Source organism: Rhodamnia argentea, chromosome 8 (genome assembly GCF_020921035.1).
Source record: "Rhodamnia argentea isolate NSW1041297 chromosome 8, ASM2092103v1, whole genome shotgun sequence".
NCBI classification, from domain to species: Eukaryota; Viridiplantae; Streptophyta; class Magnoliopsida; order Myrtales; family Myrtaceae; genus Rhodamnia; species Rhodamnia argentea.
The window spans coordinates 24873288-24894804 of record NC_063157.1 but is presented as its reverse complement, the minus strand read 5'-3'; the positions used below and the strand labels follow the sequence as shown (position 1 = coordinate 24894804).

The following is a 21517-nucleotide window of genomic DNA, read 5'->3' as shown; positions in this document are numbered from 1 at the left end:
CAAAGTCAACCCGTCATCACCAGACATGAAGTGAGAGGCGTTGAATTACTTCTCGATGATTCCTATTTTTCACATATCCTCGATAACTCTAAACAGGGGAAGCTCCATCAAATCAAATTGACCTGTGAACAAAAAGTCCGATGGGATGGAAAATAAGCCGAGAGGATTCCAGAACCATCCGGAGCCTAGGAGGGATCGAGTTCAAAACCCGAGCTCTTTCCAAAGAAGGGAAAAGACCAAAAAAAAAAAAAAAAACAAGGAATTCCGCGACTCATCAGAGTATAAGAGACTAGCTGGAGCACAGGGAAGCTGCGGGAATTCAGCAAAAACCTAGCGAAATTCACAACACCAATCGATTCTACGGATTGATCAATCGGGAAAACAAGCATAAGAACGAGTCAAGAGGCTGGAAACAGAACCGGAGCCCCGCCGCGAAGGGACGCGGTCCGGGCAACAGAGCCACGCTCCGCCGATCACAACAAAAGCAACAACAGCCGTAACAAGCACGCGACGCGCGAAAGCGCGCGATCAAAACGCGCGCGCGCGCGCGCAGGAGCAAGGATTGATCATCGGAGCAGAAGCTAAGGTCACCTGATGAAGTCGTCGAGCGACGGATGCGCCGGAGGAGGAGAGAGAGAGAGAGAGAGCGCCGACCACAAGAGTCCACGAGAAGGAGGCGCGCGTCGGGAGCGTTGGTTTTGATCGGAGAGACGGGTCAGAGTTGTTCGCGGTCGAAAGAAGTAAAAAGAAGGAGGAGGAAAAACGGGGAGTTGTGCTGAAGAAACGAAGTGTCGTTGTCGTGAAAGTTTCCATGCATGTTAGAGTGCGCCGATTGGAATCGAAGTTGGCAAAGTGTTTTCCAAGCCGTACTAGCAGTCTTACTAGCGCGTACAAAGAGTCGGCCTTTCTTTCCCTTTTTTGTTCCTTAACCCCCAAGTTTTAGGGCAAAAATTCTTAAGGGAAAATGAAATTATAACTAATAAAGCCGAATCTCCACCCTCAGTAAAGCAAAGTCGAAAATACAGTTTTTAACACGCGACTCGTGCCGAAAATTTCCCGAGTTAAGGCTCCTTCCGTTTCGCGAAAATTTTATGATTTAAAAAATACTTTATTGAAAAGCGATCGATTATATCACTCGAAATAATTAGCCGGTAGAAAATGTCTTTATTATCAATAATAATTTATAGCTAAATATGTTCATGGATGAAATTTCGTTCATTTATCTAAATGATAAATACACTCATGCATAAGCTCGTCGGACTGGTAAACTATACAATGCGATGTCAACAAAATCATAAAAAGGGGGAGTTATGGGAAGCCAAAGACTAGGGCTGCTGGCCATTGGCAAGGAGTCGCCTCACTATTGTTGGGCGAGGTTGACCTCACCGACTCTAGCCTCTGGATAGTTGCCAGCGCGGCAACCTACTGGAAGAAGAAGAAAAGGAAAAGAAAATTAAAATTAAAATTAAAATTAAAATATTGTTAAAAATTAGCCAGATTAGCGTCACTCAGTCAAAATTGATTGGATGAATTAAATTGGCACAACCGCAAAAGGTTTAAAATTAAATTAGTAAAATTAAAAAGTTTAGGACCGAATAGACAAAAGTACAATAGGAATAAAACTTTCTTTTACAATTTTTCCTCTTTGGCTTATCATAACTCCACTTTTTTCGGTTTTTGCCGACATCACATTGTATAATTACTGTATTTATCATTTAGATAAATGAACAACAAATATTTTTATCTAGGAAAATATTTAGATATAAATTGACAAAAGTGTAATAGATTTAGTCTCGAAAACAGTCGTGTTTCATGAATGTCTAAAACCAACAAAAACAAAATTGGCGCACATAAAGACTCATGCATCAAGAGCATCCGATTCACGAGCCGAACGTATCTCAGTGACAGAGCAATACTTCCAACCATCACACTGGCCCACAAGATGTTTCTCATCCTCGGCGTCACTTTATTCCGCCTCCTGCAAATAGAATAATGCTTGGTTCCTCACTGGAAACCTCTAGCGACATCATTAAAGCAAGCTCGCAGATGAGTGCCTTTCTTCACGTCAATGATTTGACACCTCGGTATTCCCAAGAGATATGATGTGCTCATTCTCGAAAAACCAAGGACCTATCCATTATCCAGAGCAGAGAGGCATTGAGAAACAACAGGGCATAAATTCGCATGCACTGACCCTATGGAGTTCCTCGCAAATTCATTAAAGACGCCTGGGACTGGAGATGAAATCTGAGAGTTTCTCGTGTCTGTGATGGACTCAAGCTTATTCCCGACATGCCGAGACGAAAAGATGACAACGCATTGCATTTGTCCAATTGAATGTAATGATAAACTCGACCAACCTGGCTAGCTATTAGTTGCAGCATAAATACTGAAGTTTGCAGCTTCCAGACAGGCAACCAAGCAAAGAATGCGCAGTACCCAAAAATCACCACATAAACTAGGAAAATCTAGTACCAGAAATCTCAAAGCTAATTACAAAATGCTAGCCCTTCTGCCGGACTACAAAAAGGGAACAATTTACTATAAACAGATGACATCATGATCTCAGGCGGGCAGAGCTTCGAGTTGTCCTTCTAAAATCAGAACTATGAGGGGCACCTTGACTTGAAGACGCTAATAGAGCGTCAGCATTTGTGGCTTCCCTGCTTCGAAGCTTCCTCTTTGGATGTGAGAGTGGTTGGCTTTGGATTTGCACATCTTGACTTGAAGATGCTAATAGAGCGTCAGCATTTGTAGCTGCCCTGCTTCGAAGCGTCCTCTTTGGATGCGAGAGTGGTTGGCTTTGGATTTGCACATCTTGAGCATCCTCTTCCTCTATTTCTTCCACTTCGGGCAGTACACATCTCCACTGTTGGCCACAACCAGGACAAACTCGCTCAACCTGCGAGATATAATTTAACTCTAGCACTGAAAATTATCTGAACTAGACAGTGGTATTATAAGGAACCCATAAAGACATACCTTCTTCCGGGAAAATCGTTTATTCAGGCAATATTGATGGATTCGAACATTACAATCATCATTCGGGCACAATTCCGCCTGTCGGACAGAGATAGAAATCAGATCCTTTAGTAATGCGTTGCAATGTCTTTTGTTTTACAGTAAAGCACAAATACTTGATGTGCATTTGGCTCGCAATCCCACGTGCACGACGAGTCAGATAGTTCAGTAAAAAGATGCCATTGTTATTATTGTTAAACTAGTGTACTACTATGAAACTTCAAAGTGCTTGGCACTTCACAGGATCGCATTTCACTGTTTAATGCACCATATGTAAACATATATTTTCCATGCATGTTTCAACACAAACTGGAATAGGCAATGACGGCAAGAGAACTCATTTATGAGTCACATTTTTCCCCAAAGCAATATGTTGCCAATCACATAAATATAGAAGATCTAGACATGTCAAAACAACATGAAACATATAAGCATTGTTGACTAACATCATCAAGAAAGAGAGGGAGACAACCTTCACAGCAGCTTCATTACATACTTCACATGAAGGGATATCATTACTGCGGAACCAACTTCTCAGATCAAGGAAAGATCGAACGCCGAGCCCTATCTTACCATCTGGGATCGAACAAAGCCACTTGTCCCGCACAAGTTGCTCAAGGGTTTTTTCTTTCTGGGATATAGAAAAATTCCTAAATGCAGCAGGGACACCAAGAGAATTGTGTTGTGACTGCGGCACAGCTCCATTCAGCACCTGTAGATAAAACAGAGGCCCTCAGCATAAATGATCAGACTATTGAGAAATTTCAAAAATTACCGAATTTTGGAAATGAATAAGTTCATAGAAAACTTGGATAGTTTCGCTATTCACTTGTATCTACACTCTTTAATGGTTAAGAGTGAAATAAACATGTCGTCCTGGCATTTTATAAAAAATCAAGTAGGACCGAAACCAAGCTTTGCTTTTCTCACCAGAACTTCAATACCATGTGAAGGGAAAATTATTGTATTTTCAGTGAAGGTGGATATATATACAGTAGTAATCAGTAACAAAATAAGCTAAGGGTCCTAAAGACCACTTCGCCCTTTATACTTCTAATAATTGGCGATCCACAAATTAAATCTTGACCAGTTTATCAAAGCAAAAGATATGACTGAAATATCGAGAATTATCTCATTTTGCAAAACCATGCAAAAAAATGTCATAAGAATGCATAACGTACTCCTTTCTAAACAATGGCGGCACAACAATTCATATTAGTCAGTATTTATGCGGAGGCAGAAACTTCAACCTGATTTTCCAGCCGTATATTTAGAGCATCAATATCAGATATGCAGCCTTGAGCAGTGGCATCTTGCACCATTGCTTCTATCTGAAAACAGTGATTACAAGAATAAACTGAATATCATTGAACATAAAAATCACATCATGTTAGCAAAAGAAAAGTAACGACATTATTTTTCACTTCGATAGAAGTGGGCAGCAATTTAAATCATTATAAAGACATGATCAAAACGGCATCCTGGAATAGACAGGCAAAGCCACAGAGACATGGATCTCTCGCTTCTAGACAAGATCACATTTTTTCACCGGAGACTCTTTAACTTATTTTGCCATTTCTTCAAGTTACCCAGTTCCACAAGCCTTGGCAAGTTAAGCCATTTCGCTACCAGTTCATCTGAGATGATCGTGATTTCCAACAATGAATGAGATTGTCAGCTTTATGCCTTCAAGAGATGAACACACCTCTCTCTCACCAGAAAAACCCATGAAAAACATTTCCAAACACATTTGAAGCTAGAAGATATTAAAAGAGACAAGAGAATTGCTCTGTCCAAACAATGAGAAAGCACATCAGAACTGGAAAACATAGAATCGCTAAAGCAAACTGAAAGGCAGCGAGACATACAATGCACTTGTAGAAAGCAATCTGTGGAACTGAGTATTTAGTCCCGAGCTCTGATTGATTGTCGGAGACGTTATTGACAAATCCATAGAAAACCTGGCCATCGTTTTGGTTCCTGCATCCACGCAGCTCGCACTGAACGTGCGAGAGGTCCTTATTGATCTTCAGGAGATAATCGTTGAACAGCTGCTTATGATTAGCTGCGCAAAAAAGGCATTAGGACTTTGCATAAAACCCAACATCGCACTACCGAGTAAACCTGAAGGTTCTCGATTGGACCGCTCCTGACAGTACATACAGACGAAAAACGCACGATGGAGCCGCCGGAACCGAAGGTACCTGGGTTTTTTCCGGTGACGCCATTGAAGACGGCGTGGAAGTCCTTCTCGCTGAGAGGGCCGCGCGAAATCAGGGCTTGGATGAGGACCTTGTGCCCGTCCGTCAGCTCGGGCATGACTTGGACGGATCGGGACGAACCCTAGGTCGAGATTTTCAGGGTTTTGGGAAACGAGATTGCGGAATCGGAGAATCAAGAAGAAGTCGGACGAAGTCGGAAGTAGAACCCTAACGATGGCTGGAATTCAATTGGAAGAGAGAGAGAGAGAGACTCAGTAGACTGGAGCAGAGCAGGGGGAGGGAAATATCGAATGTCTCCGGCTGAGGCGAGATCGAACGCGGGTTGGTCGAAAAGGTACTGTGGCGGGAATGAGGGCGTGCAGATGTTTTTTTTTTGTCGGAACGTGAACATTTTTTTTTTTGGCGGCCCCCGCGAGGATGGGGGGTTGGGGCGGGGGTTTAATTTATGTTGTTTTTCTGCATAGAAACTAATTTTAAAATAGTCATTGGTAATTTGCATTATCAGTGAGAAACATCAGTGGCATGACAACCAAAGAAAAATTAGGGGCACTCGGTTTTAGGATGGGCCGTTCTCCTAAAATCGAGAAGCGTCCGCTACGGGTCGGTTCCACAAAATATGAACCGAGAATCACCCACTTATTTCATGAACCTCGGGAACCGAATTTTCGATCCAATCTAGTTTTTGGATGGGTCCATTAAACCGTTCTATAGAGACGAAGAAAATGGATAATCTGAAAATGGACAATCTAAAACTTTCGATGAACAACATTATTAATCACCTCCCAACGAACTATCTTACAACTACAAAGAAACGGAAACAGAAGCACTAAAACGATCTCAACAAAAGATAGGAGCCTAGTAGCCTCGGATTCAATACAAAGTCTACCCAGATGAAGTAGGAAAAATTATCAAAAAAGTCCTAAATTTTTTATAATTGCTTCAATTTAGTCTTAAATCTCTATTTTTTTTTCTCCAATTGAGTCTTAAGCCTTTTGCATTTGTGTAATTGTGTCAATTTAGTCTTTTTGGCCGGCTAGTGCCGACGTTGACAATTTTCAATAATATTCTAATTTTTTATTATTTATTATTCATTATTCATTTTTATTTATTTTTATTTTCTTGGGTTACAAAATCAGAAAAGAAGGAAGGAAAAAGAAATAAATTAAAAATTAAAAAACAATGATACAATATTTTTGAAAATTTTTCTACTTCAACACCGGTCCGCCAAAAGAGCCGAATTGACACAAATAAAAAAGATTTAAGACTCAATTAGAAAAATAAAAATAAATCGAATTAGTACAATTACAATATATTTAGAATTTCTTTTTTGATCATTTTTCCAAATAAAGTAAATCGATTAGCAATAGACAAACCCATCGAAGCAAGCCAAGAAATTCAATATTTGCAGCATTTTAGCCATCAAATCAAAAGCTCGAACACTCTATTAAGCTCTGAGAGATAGACATATGGAGAGAGGGAGAGGTGCAAAAAGGGAGGCTGATTTGGGAGTTGAAGAGGTGAAGTAACGTTTTGAACTCACGGGAGTGGGACCAATGAGACCGGCGGCAACCGAGAGCATGGGTGAGAGAGGGTGATAAGGTCGTGATTGCGAGGGACGGCCATAGGCACGGCCAAGTCGAGACCGAGAGCGACATGAGGCAAGAGACGATGGAGTTGAGACCAAGAGCATGACAAGGGACTTAGGGCTGTGAATTTAAACAACTTAAAAATTCAAGAAATACACATACATATATACCGATCCTGTCTGAATGAGCAGTTTCACCCTAAAATCGATAACCAAACCAATACTCACTATTAAAATCTAAAACTAGACCGATTCCTATGAGAACTGGCTGGTTCGGTCTAGTTTGGGATGTTCCCAGCTTCCTTGCACCACACCCTTTCAAAAAACCCATAAAGGAGAATAATCGGCTCATTTTATACTCATCCCAAAATTGCATTAGAAAACTGAAGATTGAACTGTTTCCACAAGCCAAGTACTCCCACTAAAGAATAACTACTCTCCCTTGTTTTCTTCACTGAAAAAAAATAAAAAGACCTATCATTTTTTTAAGCAATTCCTCATCCACTATTTGTTCTTTTTAAATACATATTCATTTTGGTTTTAGCAATTATGTAGTTGCCCGGGCCAATATTCAACTTCTTACGCGGATGTAGCGCCTGCTTGATTTAACATATTGACTGGAAAGGTGAGTTTCGACCCACTTTGAGGGCTTTGAAAATCGCCCCGTATAAAAACAATAAAAAGGCAAAAAATCACATAGTCGGCACCACATCATGTTATGCTGTAACTGCCAATCTTCTTGTCCCGGTGATCGCCTCATTCTATCTGCAACCCAATTGCTCAACTCAAAAAACAACTACTAGTGACTTTGTAGAGCATCAACAATCAACGAAGCCTACAATGACCTTTGTGTTACGGAAACGAGAGAAGCAGCCTCCGAGGAGCAAATCTTACCATATTCTTCATCTGATTTAATACCGAGGTTTCGATTTTCCTCGTAGCTAAAAGCATATTGATATCATGAAAATCGAGAAAGAAAATTTGAAAAGGAAGCACGAAGAAATAAATATAGGCAAAGAGGCACAAGGACAAACTCCCCCGGCTGGAGGAAGTTTATCAAGGTCAAGCTCAAGCTTAAAGTAGGCGAAAACAATGAACAATTTACCCACGGCAAAGAAGGCAGCTCTGCCAATGAGGAAGCCACTGAACAAAGTCCATTGTCGCCTCAACAACTTGAGAGCTGAAGATTTCAGCAATTAGAAACATTCGCACGACATAGATTCACGGAAGACCAAACAACCGCCGGCCTTAGGAAAAGTTTCACACAAATATACACATATTTCACTCATTGAGAACCAGATGGCTGTCCAGAGAAACTCTTGACTCTCTTTGATTATGCGATGCAGAGCAATTCAGAAACAAAAACTCAATCACAAAGTTCAACTCTTTATAGTATTGGAAAAAAGAATTCTGAGACAATGCCAAATAGAACAACTAAAATGGGTTACAGTAGCTGCATCTTAGTCACTTGATAATTAATATTTTTCCTGTCAACAGCAGAGTGCGCCTTTTTCATGAGGCGCCCTCCCGGTCCAAACCCATAAATCTACGGACGGTAAACCAAAATCTCATGGCATCAGAACATCGACTGCCTAAGAGTCACCGGGCATGCTCTTAATGATATCCGAATCACCTGAAAACAACAGATATTAAGATGCATGGATGTTTTAAGTAGAGGTGCATAACGGCGTTGACAAACCATTGGCATAAAAAAGTTAACCATAGAACAGTGGCAGCTCATCTCCATACCTGGGTCAATGATGCTAAGGCAGCAAACCCGGAAATACTTTCCACAAGCTGTGCCCAAGTCTACATTATCTGGAACATAAAAAAATGGAGAGAATATTCAATTTTGAATCCTTTAATGGTTCCTTAGATTAAATGACTTCAAATAACAGTCATATGAGCAACAGCCTTCAATTCATGAACCAATCATCATTTCCAGCTAAAAATGCCTCACCAACAAATCTAAATGTAAAGAACACTTTCTTTTCACCTTAACCAACTTGTGTAAGTTTGTCGGAAAAACAATCCTATGCAACTTCCTCATCTAGAAATCCTGAATATGAGTGACAGCATCAGGTCTAGTGGTTCTTTCCGAGACTTTCCATATGCTATTTTCTAGGCGAAATCGCTATGTCTAGCATAAAGAAACGCATTGTTTTGCCCCACCTAAATTAAGTTGCCAAAATCAATTAAGAGGGAAAATGCTCAGCTGATGACATGGACTCAAGCCGAAGTACAAATGGAAGAAACTGCATAATTAGCGATCAAATGGAAACATATGCGTCTAAACATGCGATAAGACAGCTACAGCATCAAACCAAATGATCAAGGCCAAAAGACTAGCTTGCTTTTGTTTAATTGGACGTAATCCCTAACAGGGAGAAAAAAGAAACAGCTTAGACGATTCCAATACTTGAGATGGATAAAAAATGACAGACCAATCTACATTAGAATAAAGCTTCGCACACAGGCCCAGGTCTAGACTAACTTAAGCTAGCCTACCAATCCAGTCGAAAAGTGAATCGTAGAGAAGAGCCAGCAAAAAACAGATCATCCGGAGTCGACCAACTTACTCCCGTTGTAGTGGTGAACTCCAACCTTCGCCAACATCGCGTAGTACTCTATCTCGGACTTGCGAAGAGGAGGGCAGTTGTTCGCAATGATGACCAGCTTACCTGCAAAGATTCAGCACCAGAATTCATCAATTCGAGATCAAACTTACTACTCGTGATTAGTTTAAGCTTCGACGCCCTATAGCAGGACTACTAGCACGTCCCAATTCACATCTAAGTAGCGATCTAACCATGTAGCTTATCTTGCAGAATAACTAGCACCAGAGAATATCGGTAAAAGAAAAAGGCACCTTTGGAGTTCCTCAAGGTCTTGAGGACCGTCTTGTATCCCAGGGTGTACTTCCCGCTCTTCATGACGAGAGCGAGCCTGTTGTTGATGCTCTCATGCGTCTTCTTCTGCAGGCAAAAAACGGCGAAAAAGTCGATTCCATCAAAACTTCGTCATGCATAAAAAAAAAATGCGAAGACAACGAGAAATGGTTCGTGCGCACGTAACAAAAGAGAGGGGAGAGAGAGAGAGGCGAGATTACCGTCTTCTTCGACGCCACCATTGTTGCTCCTTGCTGGTCGCCGCCTGAAGCTGTGGAGGTAGAGAGAGCGGCGAAGGGAGAGAGGACACCAAACCCTAGAAGACGACGAAGAGAGGATGATTTTATAGTGGAGAAGAGATGGGCTTGGGGTTTTGGGCCGGGCTTCGAGTAAGCTATAGAAGTTTGTTTGCAGTTAAGGGGCTTGAGTTTGTGGTAATTCACCAATTCGGCCCTCAATCGAACTGAATTTGCAATTTCCTTCTGGTTTTTCTAATTTGGTCCCTCGAGGGCCCATCCATGGGTCGACCTGACTTTAGTGACTTCTCAATTAAGACTGCATATGATAACGTTTTTGTTTTTGAGAACATATTTGGAACAAAAATATTCTTTTGTGTTTCTATTCCTAGCTACGTTTTTCGGGAACAGAAATGCATTTGACAAGTACAAAAAAAAAAAACTTTTTCACCAAAAGAAAATATCTGCAACCGCGACCGATTAGCGGCCGACCATGGCGGTTGCTTCAGCTCCTCACCGATGATGGTGCGCGGTGATGGCTTGTACGAGCTCGCCCTCGAGTTATTTCTAAAAAGTGTTCCAAAACCCATAAATAAGTTTTTTTTATTTCTTTTTTTTTTTGCTTCAAAAGCATTTCTTTTTTCAAAAATATTCTTCTGAACACTTTTGAAACATTTTTCAACCATATGTGTTTCTGTTCCGAAAATGTTCCCGGAACACTTTCGAAACAGAAACATTTTCCAATGAGTGTTACCATATAGGCCCTAAGTTGCTCCACCTTTCATTTTAATTGCTTGTTGATGCCATTTAATCGAAACCGGCCGGTTGATACCGACATAGCGCTCGTCGCCTGTTGCGGAACTCTTTCGCCCTCTTTCATAAACTACCTTGAGCATGGATGAATTTTCTTCTTTGTTCCTTTCCAATGGAGAGATTTCGTTTCGCTTTTTAGTATATTGGCTCGATAAATGTACCATGACATTAATCATTAAGGCTACGTTTGCTCGTTCGGATTTCTAGTCGGGATATGATTGAATATGATATGATAAGAAATCCAATAATTTTGTCATATCCTATTTATTGTTTGATGAACTCCGATTCAAAATTAGTAAATAGGGTAAGGTGCCGCCGAATCCGCTCTATTTCACTGAAACATCAAGTTGCTTTATAAATTATTCACTCATGAGATCCGAGTTATTGTTGAGTAGAGCTTTGTGCCATCCGAATCTTGGCACAACATCGACGGAGCATACCTCATAGAATCGATGGTCTTGATTTGGAGTTGAATCTTTTGAGAAGGAACCCGTCGACCTTACTTGCCGTCTTGTAGAGTAAGTAGACAAGTGTTGGACAATCTAATTTTTCAACATCTTTCCACAAGTTGAATATGCGCTCATGCAGTCCGTCCAAAAGAGCTACCTTAAAAGTCGATGATCAACTCGGGTTCTTCATAACATGTCGAGATCCTTTCAAATGTTGGAAACATTCAAGCAGTTAAAGAACGAGGAACATGATCTCATATCCCGCCAAACAATTGATTAAGAACGGGCTTGTGGAGATACACGACTTTGCGGCAGGAGACTCCGGCCTAGCGCCACCGGAGAGGCGACTACACTCGACGGATTCTGCACTTGGAGAGGTAGAGAGGTTTACCATACCGAATTGGCGGAGAGGCAGCCCAACGCGAAGGAGAGGTAGTGGATGTGAGAAAAACTTAATTCTTCTCATGTATACTCTTTTTAGAAATCCTATATAGGCTTATCCCACTTACTCTATTGGTATTTTGTATGCTGGCTATATCCCTTTTATCTTATCCTAAATAGCTACCAAACATGGGATATAATATAATATTCTATTATTGCTTGACGATCAAATGCAGCCTAAATGTTTATCCACAAAGACATACTTTCTTTCTTCTTTTCGAAAAATAATACCGGGTTTTCGAATTGCTTTCACGATTGATCACCTTCTAGTTAGATTGATTGTCGGTTTTCACTTGCCAAATTCATCCAACGTAGGAGACAAATTGTGCAATTTACCAAAAGGAAAATAAGATTCAATTTTTATCGCCTTTAAAGGTGAAAAAATGGCACAAATGATCTCTAAATTTTGATCAAACGTGTAATGTCATCTCTCAAGTTTTTATTTGTTTAATGTGGTATTTTAACCAAATATGCAATGACATTCATGAACGTTTATTTGTTCAACGTGATCTATGATTTTTTGGTGATTATTCAATTTAGTCCATCAAATATTTGACATGTTTAATGCTGTCTTTCCACTAATTCAGGGATGATAATGTATAATTGAGCTAAAATTTAAGGACTATATCTGTCATTTTCTTTCTAAAGATCTTAAATGACAATCAAATAAATTAATGGCAAACCTTCCATATGTTTTGAAACTAACTCAAGATAACATAAACCAAGAAAAAGGATGGCCCGAACAAGTTATTGGTTTGCCTAAAGTAAGAAATCGATTCATCATTTCATTCAAATCCCATCATTGTTACAAGTCAATCCACCCATGTTTACGCACATTTGCCAACATGGTTCGGATGTGCTTGGGCGAAAACTCCTAGGTAGTTACAAAACAAGAGATCAAACTCGATTTAATTCGAATCGACTCGAAACCCAACTTTTTTATTTTTTACTAATCCAATTTGAAATTCTCCACCTAGCTAAGATCTTTCAAACGTTAGGAATTATTTCGACCAAAAGAAAAAAAAAAACATAGGATTACTCTCTCCGTCAACCTGTCCTTTTTCGGACGATCAAATCCTCGGATTTTGTCACACTATGCCAACAACTCTCTCAATTGAGGACGTTCATGAAGAGGTAATTAAAGAAGAGAGCTCGGGAAAAAAAAAAATAAATTAAAGGAGAGAGAAGCGGGTCCGAGTGCGAGGCTCCGCTCAAGCACGGCGCCGAGACGAATCGAACCCAAAAGAGCCCAAAGCCGAACCGTCTCCCCACATCTCTCTCTATCTCTCTCCGACAGACAAGCGCGAACCCATCAATCCCCTGCTTCTAGGGCTTTCCCCACAGCCCAAGCGCGATCCATCCATGGCCGACGTCATGAACCTGCCGGTCGAATCCCTCGACGGCCGTCCCGAGGGCAAGGAGAAATCCTCCGACGATCCGGCCGAGTCCCCATCGTCGCCGCCGCCCCCTCCCCCGCCCCCGCTGCCACCGCCGCCTTCGCAGCAGCAGCAGCAGCAGCAGCAGCCCCCTCCTGCCAAGAAGCGCGACAGGGATTCGCGCGAGAGGGAGTTGGACCGACCTCCGAACCGCCGAGGAGGAGGCGGCGGCGGCGATTACTACGATCGCAACCAGTCGTCCCCTCCCCCGCCTCCGCTCAGGGAGAGGGACAGGGGATACAAGCGGAGAGGGAGCCCGAGCCCGCCCCCGCCCTACAGGGAGCGGAGGCGGTCCCCGTTGCCGCCGTACAAGCGGTCGAGGAGAGAGGACGGTGGTTATGAGGGTCGGAGAGGGAGCCCTAGAGGTGGATTTGGACCCGGCGATAGAAGGTGCGAGCGAGCGTGCTGGTTTCATTTACATTTTTTTGCGTTTACTGGAACGATTAGGAGTGATTTCTCCGTGTCTGGTTTCATGAACGGTGTTTATCGGCTTAAATTCGAAGTGCTATTTTCGCCACTTGAACGAGATACGAAGTCTCTGTGATGTTAGACCCTCAATTAATTAGTATGCTTCTGTCGTGGAGAAAGGTTTAATTTTTATGGTCATCACGGTTTTGAGGATTCTTATTAGGTCTATGAGATATTGAGACTGGTGTGTAAAATCGCTGTGTAAATCGATACTGTTGGATTCTTACTATGTCTTTGAATATGGGTCACTTACTTAAATCTCACTCGCATTTGCCACACGAGATTGGAAATGCATACACGTAGAGGTATCCCTAGCATTGCTCGTCTCTTCCGCATTGAAGTGTAGCGGTTTACAAATAAGATGTCAAAGGAATATTTGCTCTAGGCTTATCTGCTTTTTTCTTTCTGTTATCGTCTTTTTTTGGGGGAGGGTTAGGGTGAGGGAACCATGAAAATATATGGCGATCGTGGATTGTCTTATGTCTACATGCATCATGTGTTACCTGTTTCATCTTTTGTGATATCGGCTTTTAGTGCCAAATTGGCATATCAGTATGAACCTGGCGATTTTGAAATCTGTACATTATTGGCATTGAGCAAGTTCTTTCATTTGATTGAGAGAGAGAGAGAGAGAGAGAGAGAGAGAGAGAGAGAGAGAGAGAGAGAGGAACATAGGAAGAATCTGTTAATTTTCTAGTCACAGAACCATATAACCTGCACAATAGTCTAGTCTCTGCTAACCGGCAGTATAGTGGGAATCATGTTGGTACAGACATTTTCACTGAAGCGCATGTCCTGGTCCATCACTTACATTTATTCTATCCATTCCTCTGTTATGTTCAATACTTTTGGATTGGTCACTGCAATAAAACATGGTATTTCTACAGTGAGTCTGTTTATTAACATGAATATGACATTTATAGGCTTGGATATGACTATGGCTATGATCGTGAGATGGGGGGAAGGTATGGTGATGAGAGGCTTCATGGTAGGTACATGGGTCGCTCAGCTGGAGGCTACCTGGGCGGTCCACTAGGTAAGTCTTAGCTAATTAAATCTTTTAGTTTCCTCTATTTGCATTATTTACGAGAGGAAGATTCTTTTGGTATGCATCTGTAAATTTGGTTAGGGGTTTGTATTGTGCAGCTTCTTGTGCTTAATTTCTTGAACGTTTTATGGAAATGGTTAAGCTTCACATGATAAAGATGGATCTTTCCTTTCAGCTTCTGTTGAATTTGTCTATTTCACATGTTAAGTGTGTGTTTTTGCAGACTGGGAAACTGGCCGTGGTGGCTATGGTGATGCATCTGTTGCAGGAACTGCCCCAAGGTAGCCCGTGATCTTACTAATTGATTGTTCGAATTGAAATTTGGTTCTTTTGTGTCATCTTGTTTGATTCAAGTAGATTCTCTAGGCCATTCAATTAAATTTTACTTCCTCTCTAAGGAAGTAAGCGCGTTGATGCCTGTTATATGTACTCATATATGTTCCATCAAGGAATAATATGGGACAGGGAGCTGGATCATCAGATATGAGAGTGCACTTTATTCTATAGTACTTGAATGCTAGATTCGAAGCATTTTCTGCATTGGGAGTCAAATCTACTATTATGTGATAGATGTTCAATGAACAGATGCAGTGTACCTCTCAAAGCCTAATGCTAATATAAACATGAGAAATGGTTGGATTCATCTGAAGCAGTTGATGTATGTTCCCTGATCTTCATGCAGAGAAGGAATGATGTCATACAAGCAATTCATTCAGGAGCTTGAAGATGATATATTACCGGCAGAAGCTGAGCGAAGGTATGCAATGTGATGTTTTCACTGCTCAAGGTTTACCCTGTTCTGAGCTTACATTTAGTAGGAATGGTCAAGTGATGTGATCCCCATCTGTTGACTTTGTAGATATCAGGAATACAAGTCAGAGTACATTTCTACTCAGAAACGCGCATATTTCGATGCTCATAAAGATGAAGAATGGTATATCTTGTACTTTTCTTTGACCATGTTTCTCTTTGGGGGCATTCGCCACTTTAATTGAATGATCCGCTGAATACAGGTTGAAAGACAAATATCATCCGACAAACTTAGTTGCAGTTATAGAAAGGTATGCTCCGGTGAAGCTTATACTGTTTGCGTATCATGTGCTTCTTGGTACTGTTCATGTTCAAATTCATGGCAGGTGTATGAGATGCTGATGCCTGACTTTCACCGGCATACTTGTACATGTTACCATTTATCTACTTCCTTTTCACATCATACTTCAGAGCGTCTACAATGGTAGATACAAACTGAAAAAAATCTAATGATGCGGAATTTGAAGAATTATTGGACAATTTATACAAGTGTATACAGTCTGTATGACTTGAGATTTAGAGATAGATAGGATGACGGAGTCGAGAACTTATCAACCTATTTTGGCAGCATGGAAATTAGACATAGCTATGACGAAAAAACTGCAAGTAAACAGAAGAAATAAACATGGTTATTAAAGAACTTTCAAAATTTAATTATGTTGCACTTGCTATTTTCAACTTTAAAGCAGTATACCAGAAAATAAAGAAGTTAAATGTTATGCATTCCTCAATAAGAAATTTTTCAGAATGCAAATTTGGGATTGACATTTCAAGAAATTGGACAAAATTTAACAGGAAAGTTGCAACGGTTGCAATGGCGTAGAGAAACAAAAGAAAAAAACGTCTGAAAGGCCCTGGAAAAAGCTGATGGTTCTTTAAAATGCTGTTTGTCACATCCGAATCAGCCTTAGAAAAGGCAAGATGAATTAAGATCAACCAAAAGTTATACCCATCTTACAAAGATAAAGCTAAATACTTCTCGGAGTGTCCCATTTACATGAAATGAAGATGGAAAAGGAGACTTAATATATGGAGAATGAGATCATGCATTTTGAAGAAAAATGACACAAATAACATTGATTAGAAATTGTTTTCTATCTTAAGGAAGAGCCTAAATATCTAAGGAAGGAAAACTCTCAGAGCTAAAGAAGATGCTGCCTTTCTTACTTCAGCTTAACGTAAGGTTGGAACGAGGAGGTTTTAGGCTACCTGAGAAATATATTCTGTTACTCACCTTGAGTGCATAACTATGTGATGCACTCTACATTAGCTCCAGAAGTTTCTCTTATAATAGCAAATTCGATGGCGATGGTAGAAGCACTAGTTCATCTTTTTTCTTTATTTAATATTTGAGGGCAGTATCAAGAAAGATGAACTTTTTAGAAGTTGGAACAGTGGCAACAAAAATGAAGAAAGAATTTCTGGAATTCTCTGCGTGGAAGTGCCTTCCTAAGTTGGCCCAACTTTTAAAGACTGGAATGTGATGGAAGTATTTAGAGAAGTGATTGGGTTGACTCATGTCAATTGTGTTGACGTTTCAGTCAACAACTCTTCAGATGATGCTCCGCCACCGGATCTTTTCCTTATTAATCTTGCCTGTTTTGAGAATACAAATCCTTCCTTGAAAACAATGACACATACTTGGAAAAGATCTGAAGAGTTGTTTATTGAAAAGTTGACATTGGATTGATTATATCCTCAGCAGAAGACCATCGGATGAAGATAAAGGCCATGTGTGGGAGGGACGTAAATGGGGAGGGGATGAAAGCTTTATTTCCCTGTTCCGTACAAAAAAATTCTTCATTTCCTCAGCGACTGCCTGTTTCCCCCCTCCCTCTCCTTTCCAAACAAAGTCAAAAGAGCTAAAAATATGAGAGAAAATGAGATTACACAGCACAGTATATATTGGCTAAATTGGCTGAAACACAAAAAGGAAATTGCAGAATCTTTTTTTATTTCTCCTTCCCATTTCTTATTATCCGTTTTGACCTTTCCTTTATAGACACACTTAATGTTCCCTCTTTGTATATATTTGATTGTGATTCACATAGAGATGATATGTGGTCAGACAAATTTCAAACAAGTCCAGAGCAAAACTAGTTGATTTTGGATGATTAATGAGTTGTTTATTTGAGAGGTTATGGTCTGTCTCACCCTTGCTTATCCATTTCTAGGGATAATGTGTTGCCATGACTCATCAGCTAGCCATTTGTTTCACATTATTCTTCGTATTCTGATTTCAGGAGGAATGAACTTGCACGTCGAGTTGCGAAGGACTTTTTGCTTGATTTGCAGAGTGGGACATTGGACTTGTAAAATCTCACCTTCTTCATTTTTCATTTCTGAAATTTTGCCTTTCAGTTCTTTGATGGTAATGGACAATGACTGATGTGCTATGATGCAGAGGTCCTGGCACTAATGCCTCTTCCACAAGTAAATCAGGTCAGGCAAGTGATGCAAACTCTGACGATGAACCAGATACAAGCGGCAAAAGACGGCGACCTGGAAGAGGACAAACTAAAGAAGCTGATCTGTCAGCTGCTCCTAAGGCTCATCCTGTCAGTTCTGAGCCCAGAAGAGTGCAAGTTGATGTTGAACAAGCACAGGCTCTTGTGCGGAAACTTGATTCTGAAAAAGGTATTGAGGAAAACATCTTAGGTGGAACCGACAATGATAAAATAAACAGGGAGAAATCTCACGGCGGTTCTAGTGGCCCAGTTATTATAATACGGGGTTTAACCTCTGTCAAGGGGCTGGAAGGCATAGATTTGCTGGATACTCTTCTTACTTATCTTTGGCGTATTCATGGCTTGGATTACTATGGGATGACCGAGCCAAGTGAGGCTAAGGGTCTCCGTCATGTTAGAGCAGAAGGAAAGGGTTCTGATTCTGGAAATAATGGAGCTGATTGGGAAAATAAGCTTGACTCACGCTGGCAAGAGAGGTTAAGGGGTCAAGATCCATTGGAAGTGATGACTGCTAGAGAGAAGATAGATGCCGCTGCTGTGGAAGTTTTAGATCCTTATGTCCGGAAGATAAGGGATGAAAAGTATGGGTGGAAATATGGGTGTGGAGCCAAGGGATGCACGAAACTTTTTCACGCTGCTGAATTTGTGCATAAGCACCTTAAACTCAAACATCCCGAGCTTGTGATGGAGCTTACATCGAAACTTCGTGAAGAGCTCTATTTCCAGAACTACATGAAGTGAGTGAATTTAGATTATTGGAGCTTTTTAACTTTATTTCGTGTTTCCGTAATGATTATTGACAACCACATTATGGTTTGCACTCTGCAGTGATCCAGATGCCCCTGGTGGAACTCCTGTCATGCAGCAAAGCCTTATGGTAGGATTAAACCAGCTGTTGGAAGGCTCCATATTAGTTTTATATGTGATTGTTTCTCCCTTTCTCACGCATATCTAATGGATGCATGTGGAACTGCATACGTGTAGATGTACATTAATGCTGAAGTATTTCTGTAGTTATCATTATAAGCTTTTGATATGATTCTAAATATGTACTAGCCGGCAGTGTAAAGTGATTTTCCAAGCAAGGAAACAAGGGAGCAGAAATGGGAAATTGTGGTTTAGGGAATTGAAGGAGCTCCTGGAGAGTGATGTAATGAGAAAAATTGGAGGAATAGGGTGCTTAATTTTTGCTTTGGAGATCAGCAATAGGGTGCTTGGGTTGCACTCTGACTCAATTTCTATTCATTACAGAACCCTAACTCGCACTTTTTTTCTTAATTTTTTTTTTGGAGAATATGGAATCTAGAGGCACGTTTATACTTCTTAGTGATTAGGACAAATATAGATGACGGGCCAACTTAAGGCTCCTCTTGTTGGAAAGAAACTCGTTTGGTAATGAAGAGGGCTGGCAAGAACATGATGCACATAAAAAACTCCTCTTAATTGAAACTAATTGAGGACATCGTATGAAGATACGTGAAGATCGAGATTTGGTTGTCTTTTCATGTGACTATTATATTAAGGTAAAGAAGTCATTTATGTGTAAAATGCTTATTGCATTCCGAAAAGAAGCATCTTTTGGGTATTATATGAGATGTGCACAATGTACAATGGGTGTATGGATATTCTGTGCCATTTTGCCATTTTTGGTTGCTAATAGCTAAGCAAATTGGATGAGCATTTCAGTGTTTGCTTGCAGTCATTACTTTGGTTTTGATTACTGTGGGTAATTATGAAAAGATCAATGATTCTTGAGCAGGCTGCATCTAAATCATATTCACGCATTCGAGAACTATCTATATATTGGACCCTGATAATTGGGAAAACTTGGTCAGAGAAAAATGCTGACTGCACTTTTATGAACAGTTGTTAACTTCATTTGCAGTTGCTGTTGCCATTGCTATTGCCGTAACTGCTGAATTTTCACTGTGCAGAGAGACAGGCCACAGAGACGTAGGTTGGGTTTGGAAAATCGATTGAGAGATGAACGTGGCATTCGCAGAGAGCGTGATAACCGAGCCAATGGCGGTGAGAGATTTGATAGATCTGAAAATCCACAGTCAGCTGATAAAGATGGCGTGGATGGAGGGGATGGAGATGACCCCATGTATGATTCTTTCGGTGGACAAGGCATTCATGTTGCTCCTTTTGCCTCGGATATTCCTCCTCCACCAGTTTTGATGCCTGTTCCTGGTGCTGGGTAGGTTTGATCTTTCTGGCATTGGTGCCTTGGTCAGTTGTGGAACTATACTGTTTTAAATCTTTTTTTTTTCTATATATCTGATAATTTCTATGTGACTGTAATTACAGTCCTCTGGGGCCTTTTGTTCCTGCCCCTCCTGAAGTTGCAATGCAGATGTTCCGAGAGCAGGGCGCGCCCCCTCCTTTTGAAGGCGCAGGGAGAAATGGTCGACCTGGGCCACAGTTAAGTGGTCCTGCCCCAATTATTGCATCTTTTCCAGGCTTTCGGCAGGATCCTCGACGGCTAAGAAGGTAATTTAGATGATCACAGACCTTGTTCTGTTGCTTAATGCAACTTGTTTGCCGACAAAGTGTCAAGCTTTTCGTTGCAGTTGTTCACTGGTCTGGTTATATAATGTTCCGTCTTTGTGAATCTTGTGGTCAAAATTTGCTTCATGGCCTAAAAATCTATCCAGAATATGTGAGACAATAAACTGCAAGCTTATCTATTGACCTAATGGTGTATCTGCCGAACTAACTAGCTGCCAGTTTGTAATTTATCGCATCAAAACAGTAAAAGATAACTCGTATCACACTTTGTAGTGTGTCAAATTCTAGTAGTTTTAAGCAATTTAGTTGTAGATACTTCATCAAGCTTCAAGTCTCGATCCACAAGACACACAAATAGAGGATACTGACTGACCATCAGTATCTCGAGTAGATAACTGTCCCATGTGGTATGTGTGAGACTTCTATGTGCTTGGCCTGACTCATTATCAATGTGTTTGCAGTTATCAAGACTTAGATGCACCAGAGGACGAAGTGACAGTCATAGACTACAGGAGTTTGTAGGCGACAGCACCGGCAGAGTGGTGAAGTCATAGAACAAGCCATCTCATTAGGATTCGAGCTTTTTCCCGATGGTGGTCCCGGGTTTGCAATAATCCAATCTCATTATGACAATCTTGTGTAAAAGGATAAGTGGGCAGGAACATTTTGCTGAATGATTGGATTTCTGCTGTGTTTAGTTGCCTGTATTCCAGCAATCGAGGTGTTTTCATCGCTGTCCAGCTTCCATTTAATTGAAAAAAGAAAGGATGATTATATATGGCTGTGAACGTTAAGGTTGGGAGGTCGAATGGTCATTGTCTTTTTAATTCAGAAAACTTCTTTTGTTGAACCGAAATTTTTATGTACATTTTGTTGACGATTGGGTTGAATTAGTTGAATCCTCTTTCAGTTCTGTCTCGAACATGCTTGAGCAATCATTGAGTAACTAAATCTGTGGCTAGTGAGCAATTGATCCTAAGTAATCAAAATCCGCCAAGTTCGAACTCGATATCTCGAGCTTGGGGTGTACTTGAGCCGATGAGGTCGACTTGAATAATGTGCTCGGTACTTGAAACTGGGTTCCAACTTGATGGAACATTGAATTTTTCGTTCTAGTTGAA

General features: G+C 40.8%; 3 protein-coding genes across 5 annotated transcripts; 1 reads left to right on the top strand and 2 right to left on the bottom strand.

Moving 5' to 3' along the window:
* Positions 1-2293: 2293 nt before the first annotated feature.
* Positions 2294-5566, bottom strand: LOC115735543 (non-structural maintenance of chromosomes element 1 homolog). Of its 3 annotated transcripts, none has more exons than XM_030666827.2 (7): positions 5226-5566; positions 4890-5086; positions 4272-4352; positions 3494-3733; positions 2983-3060; positions 2752-2902; positions 2294-2652 (listed from the first exon to the last, which is right to left on the bottom strand). In XM_030666827.2, exons 1-7 carry the CDS (start codon positions 5338-5340, stop codon positions 2558-2560), a joined length of 957 nt encoding a protein of 318 aa, XP_030522687.1. In that variant the 5' UTR covers positions 5341-5566; the 3' UTR covers positions 2294-2557. The 3 variants fall into 3 exon arrangements, with proteins under 3 accessions (XP_030522687.1, XP_030522690.1, XP_030522689.1); XM_030666830.2 differs by having other exon boundaries at positions 2294-2659; positions 2713-2902; positions 5226-5565; XM_030666829.2 differs by having other exon boundaries at positions 2294-2658; positions 2717-2902; positions 5226-5565.
* A 2628-nt stretch (positions 5567-8194) lies between these two features.
* Positions 8195-10085, bottom strand: LOC115735546 (60S ribosomal protein L30). The gene is made up of 5 exons (XM_030666836.2): positions 9938-10085; positions 9698-9803; positions 9408-9509; positions 8578-8646; positions 8195-8461 (listed from the first exon to the last, which is right to left on the bottom strand). The coding sequence occupies exons 1-5, from the start codon at positions 9956-9958 to the stop codon at positions 8421-8423; spliced, it is 339 nt and encodes a 112-aa protein (XP_030522696.1). The 5' UTR covers positions 9959-10085; the 3' UTR covers positions 8195-8420.
* Positions 10086-12874: 2789 nt separating this feature from the next.
* Positions 12875-21171, top strand: LOC115735535 (serrate RNA effector molecule). Its single transcript, XM_030666815.2, has 12 exons — positions 12875-13481; positions 14483-14595; positions 14831-14888; positions 15290-15364; positions 15467-15541; positions 15621-15668; positions 17661-17729; positions 17822-18622; positions 18714-18762; positions 19820-20085; positions 20196-20378; positions 20858-21171. The coding sequence occupies exons 1-12, from the start codon at positions 13018-13020 to the stop codon at positions 20916-20918; spliced, it is 2262 nt and encodes a 753-aa protein (XP_030522675.2). The 5' UTR covers positions 12875-13017; the 3' UTR covers positions 20919-21171.
* Positions 21172-21517: the final 346 nt, after the last annotated feature.

Coding starts and splice junctions, on each gene's coding strand:
- LOC115735543 (XM_030666827.2), bottom strand. CDS start 5,340: ATGCCCGAGCTGACGGACGGGCACAAGGTCCTCATCCAAGCCCTGATT. Junction 5,087..5,225: donor CGTCACCGGAAAAAACCCAG/GTACCTTCGGTT, acceptor TTTTTTGCGCAG/CTAATCATAAGCAGCTGTTC. Junction 2,903..2,982: donor AACGATTTTCCCGGAAGAAG/GTATGTCTTTAT, acceptor TATATCTCGCAG/GTTGAGCGAGTTTGTCCTGG.
- LOC115735546 (XM_030666836.2), bottom strand. CDS start 9,958: ATGGTGGCGTCGAAGAAGACG. Junction 9,804..9,937: donor TGGTGGCGTCGAAGAAGACG/GTAATCTCGCCT, acceptor TTTTGCCTGCAG/AAGAAGACGCATGAGAGCAT. Junction 8,462..8,577: donor CCTTAGCATCATTGACCCAG/GTATGGAGATGA, acceptor TGTTGTTTTCAG/GTGATTCGGATATCATTAAG.
- LOC115735535 (XM_030666815.2), top strand. CDS start 13,018: ATGGCCGACGTCATGAACCTGCCGGTCGAATCCCTCGACGGCCGTCCC. Junction 14,596..14,830: donor CTACCTGGGCGGTCCACTAG/GTAAGTCTTAGC, acceptor GTGTTTTTGCAG/ACTGGGAAACTGGCCGTGGT. Junction 15,542..15,620: donor GCTCATAAAGATGAAGAATG/GTATATCTTGTA, acceptor CGCTGAATACAG/GTTGAAAGACAAATATCATC.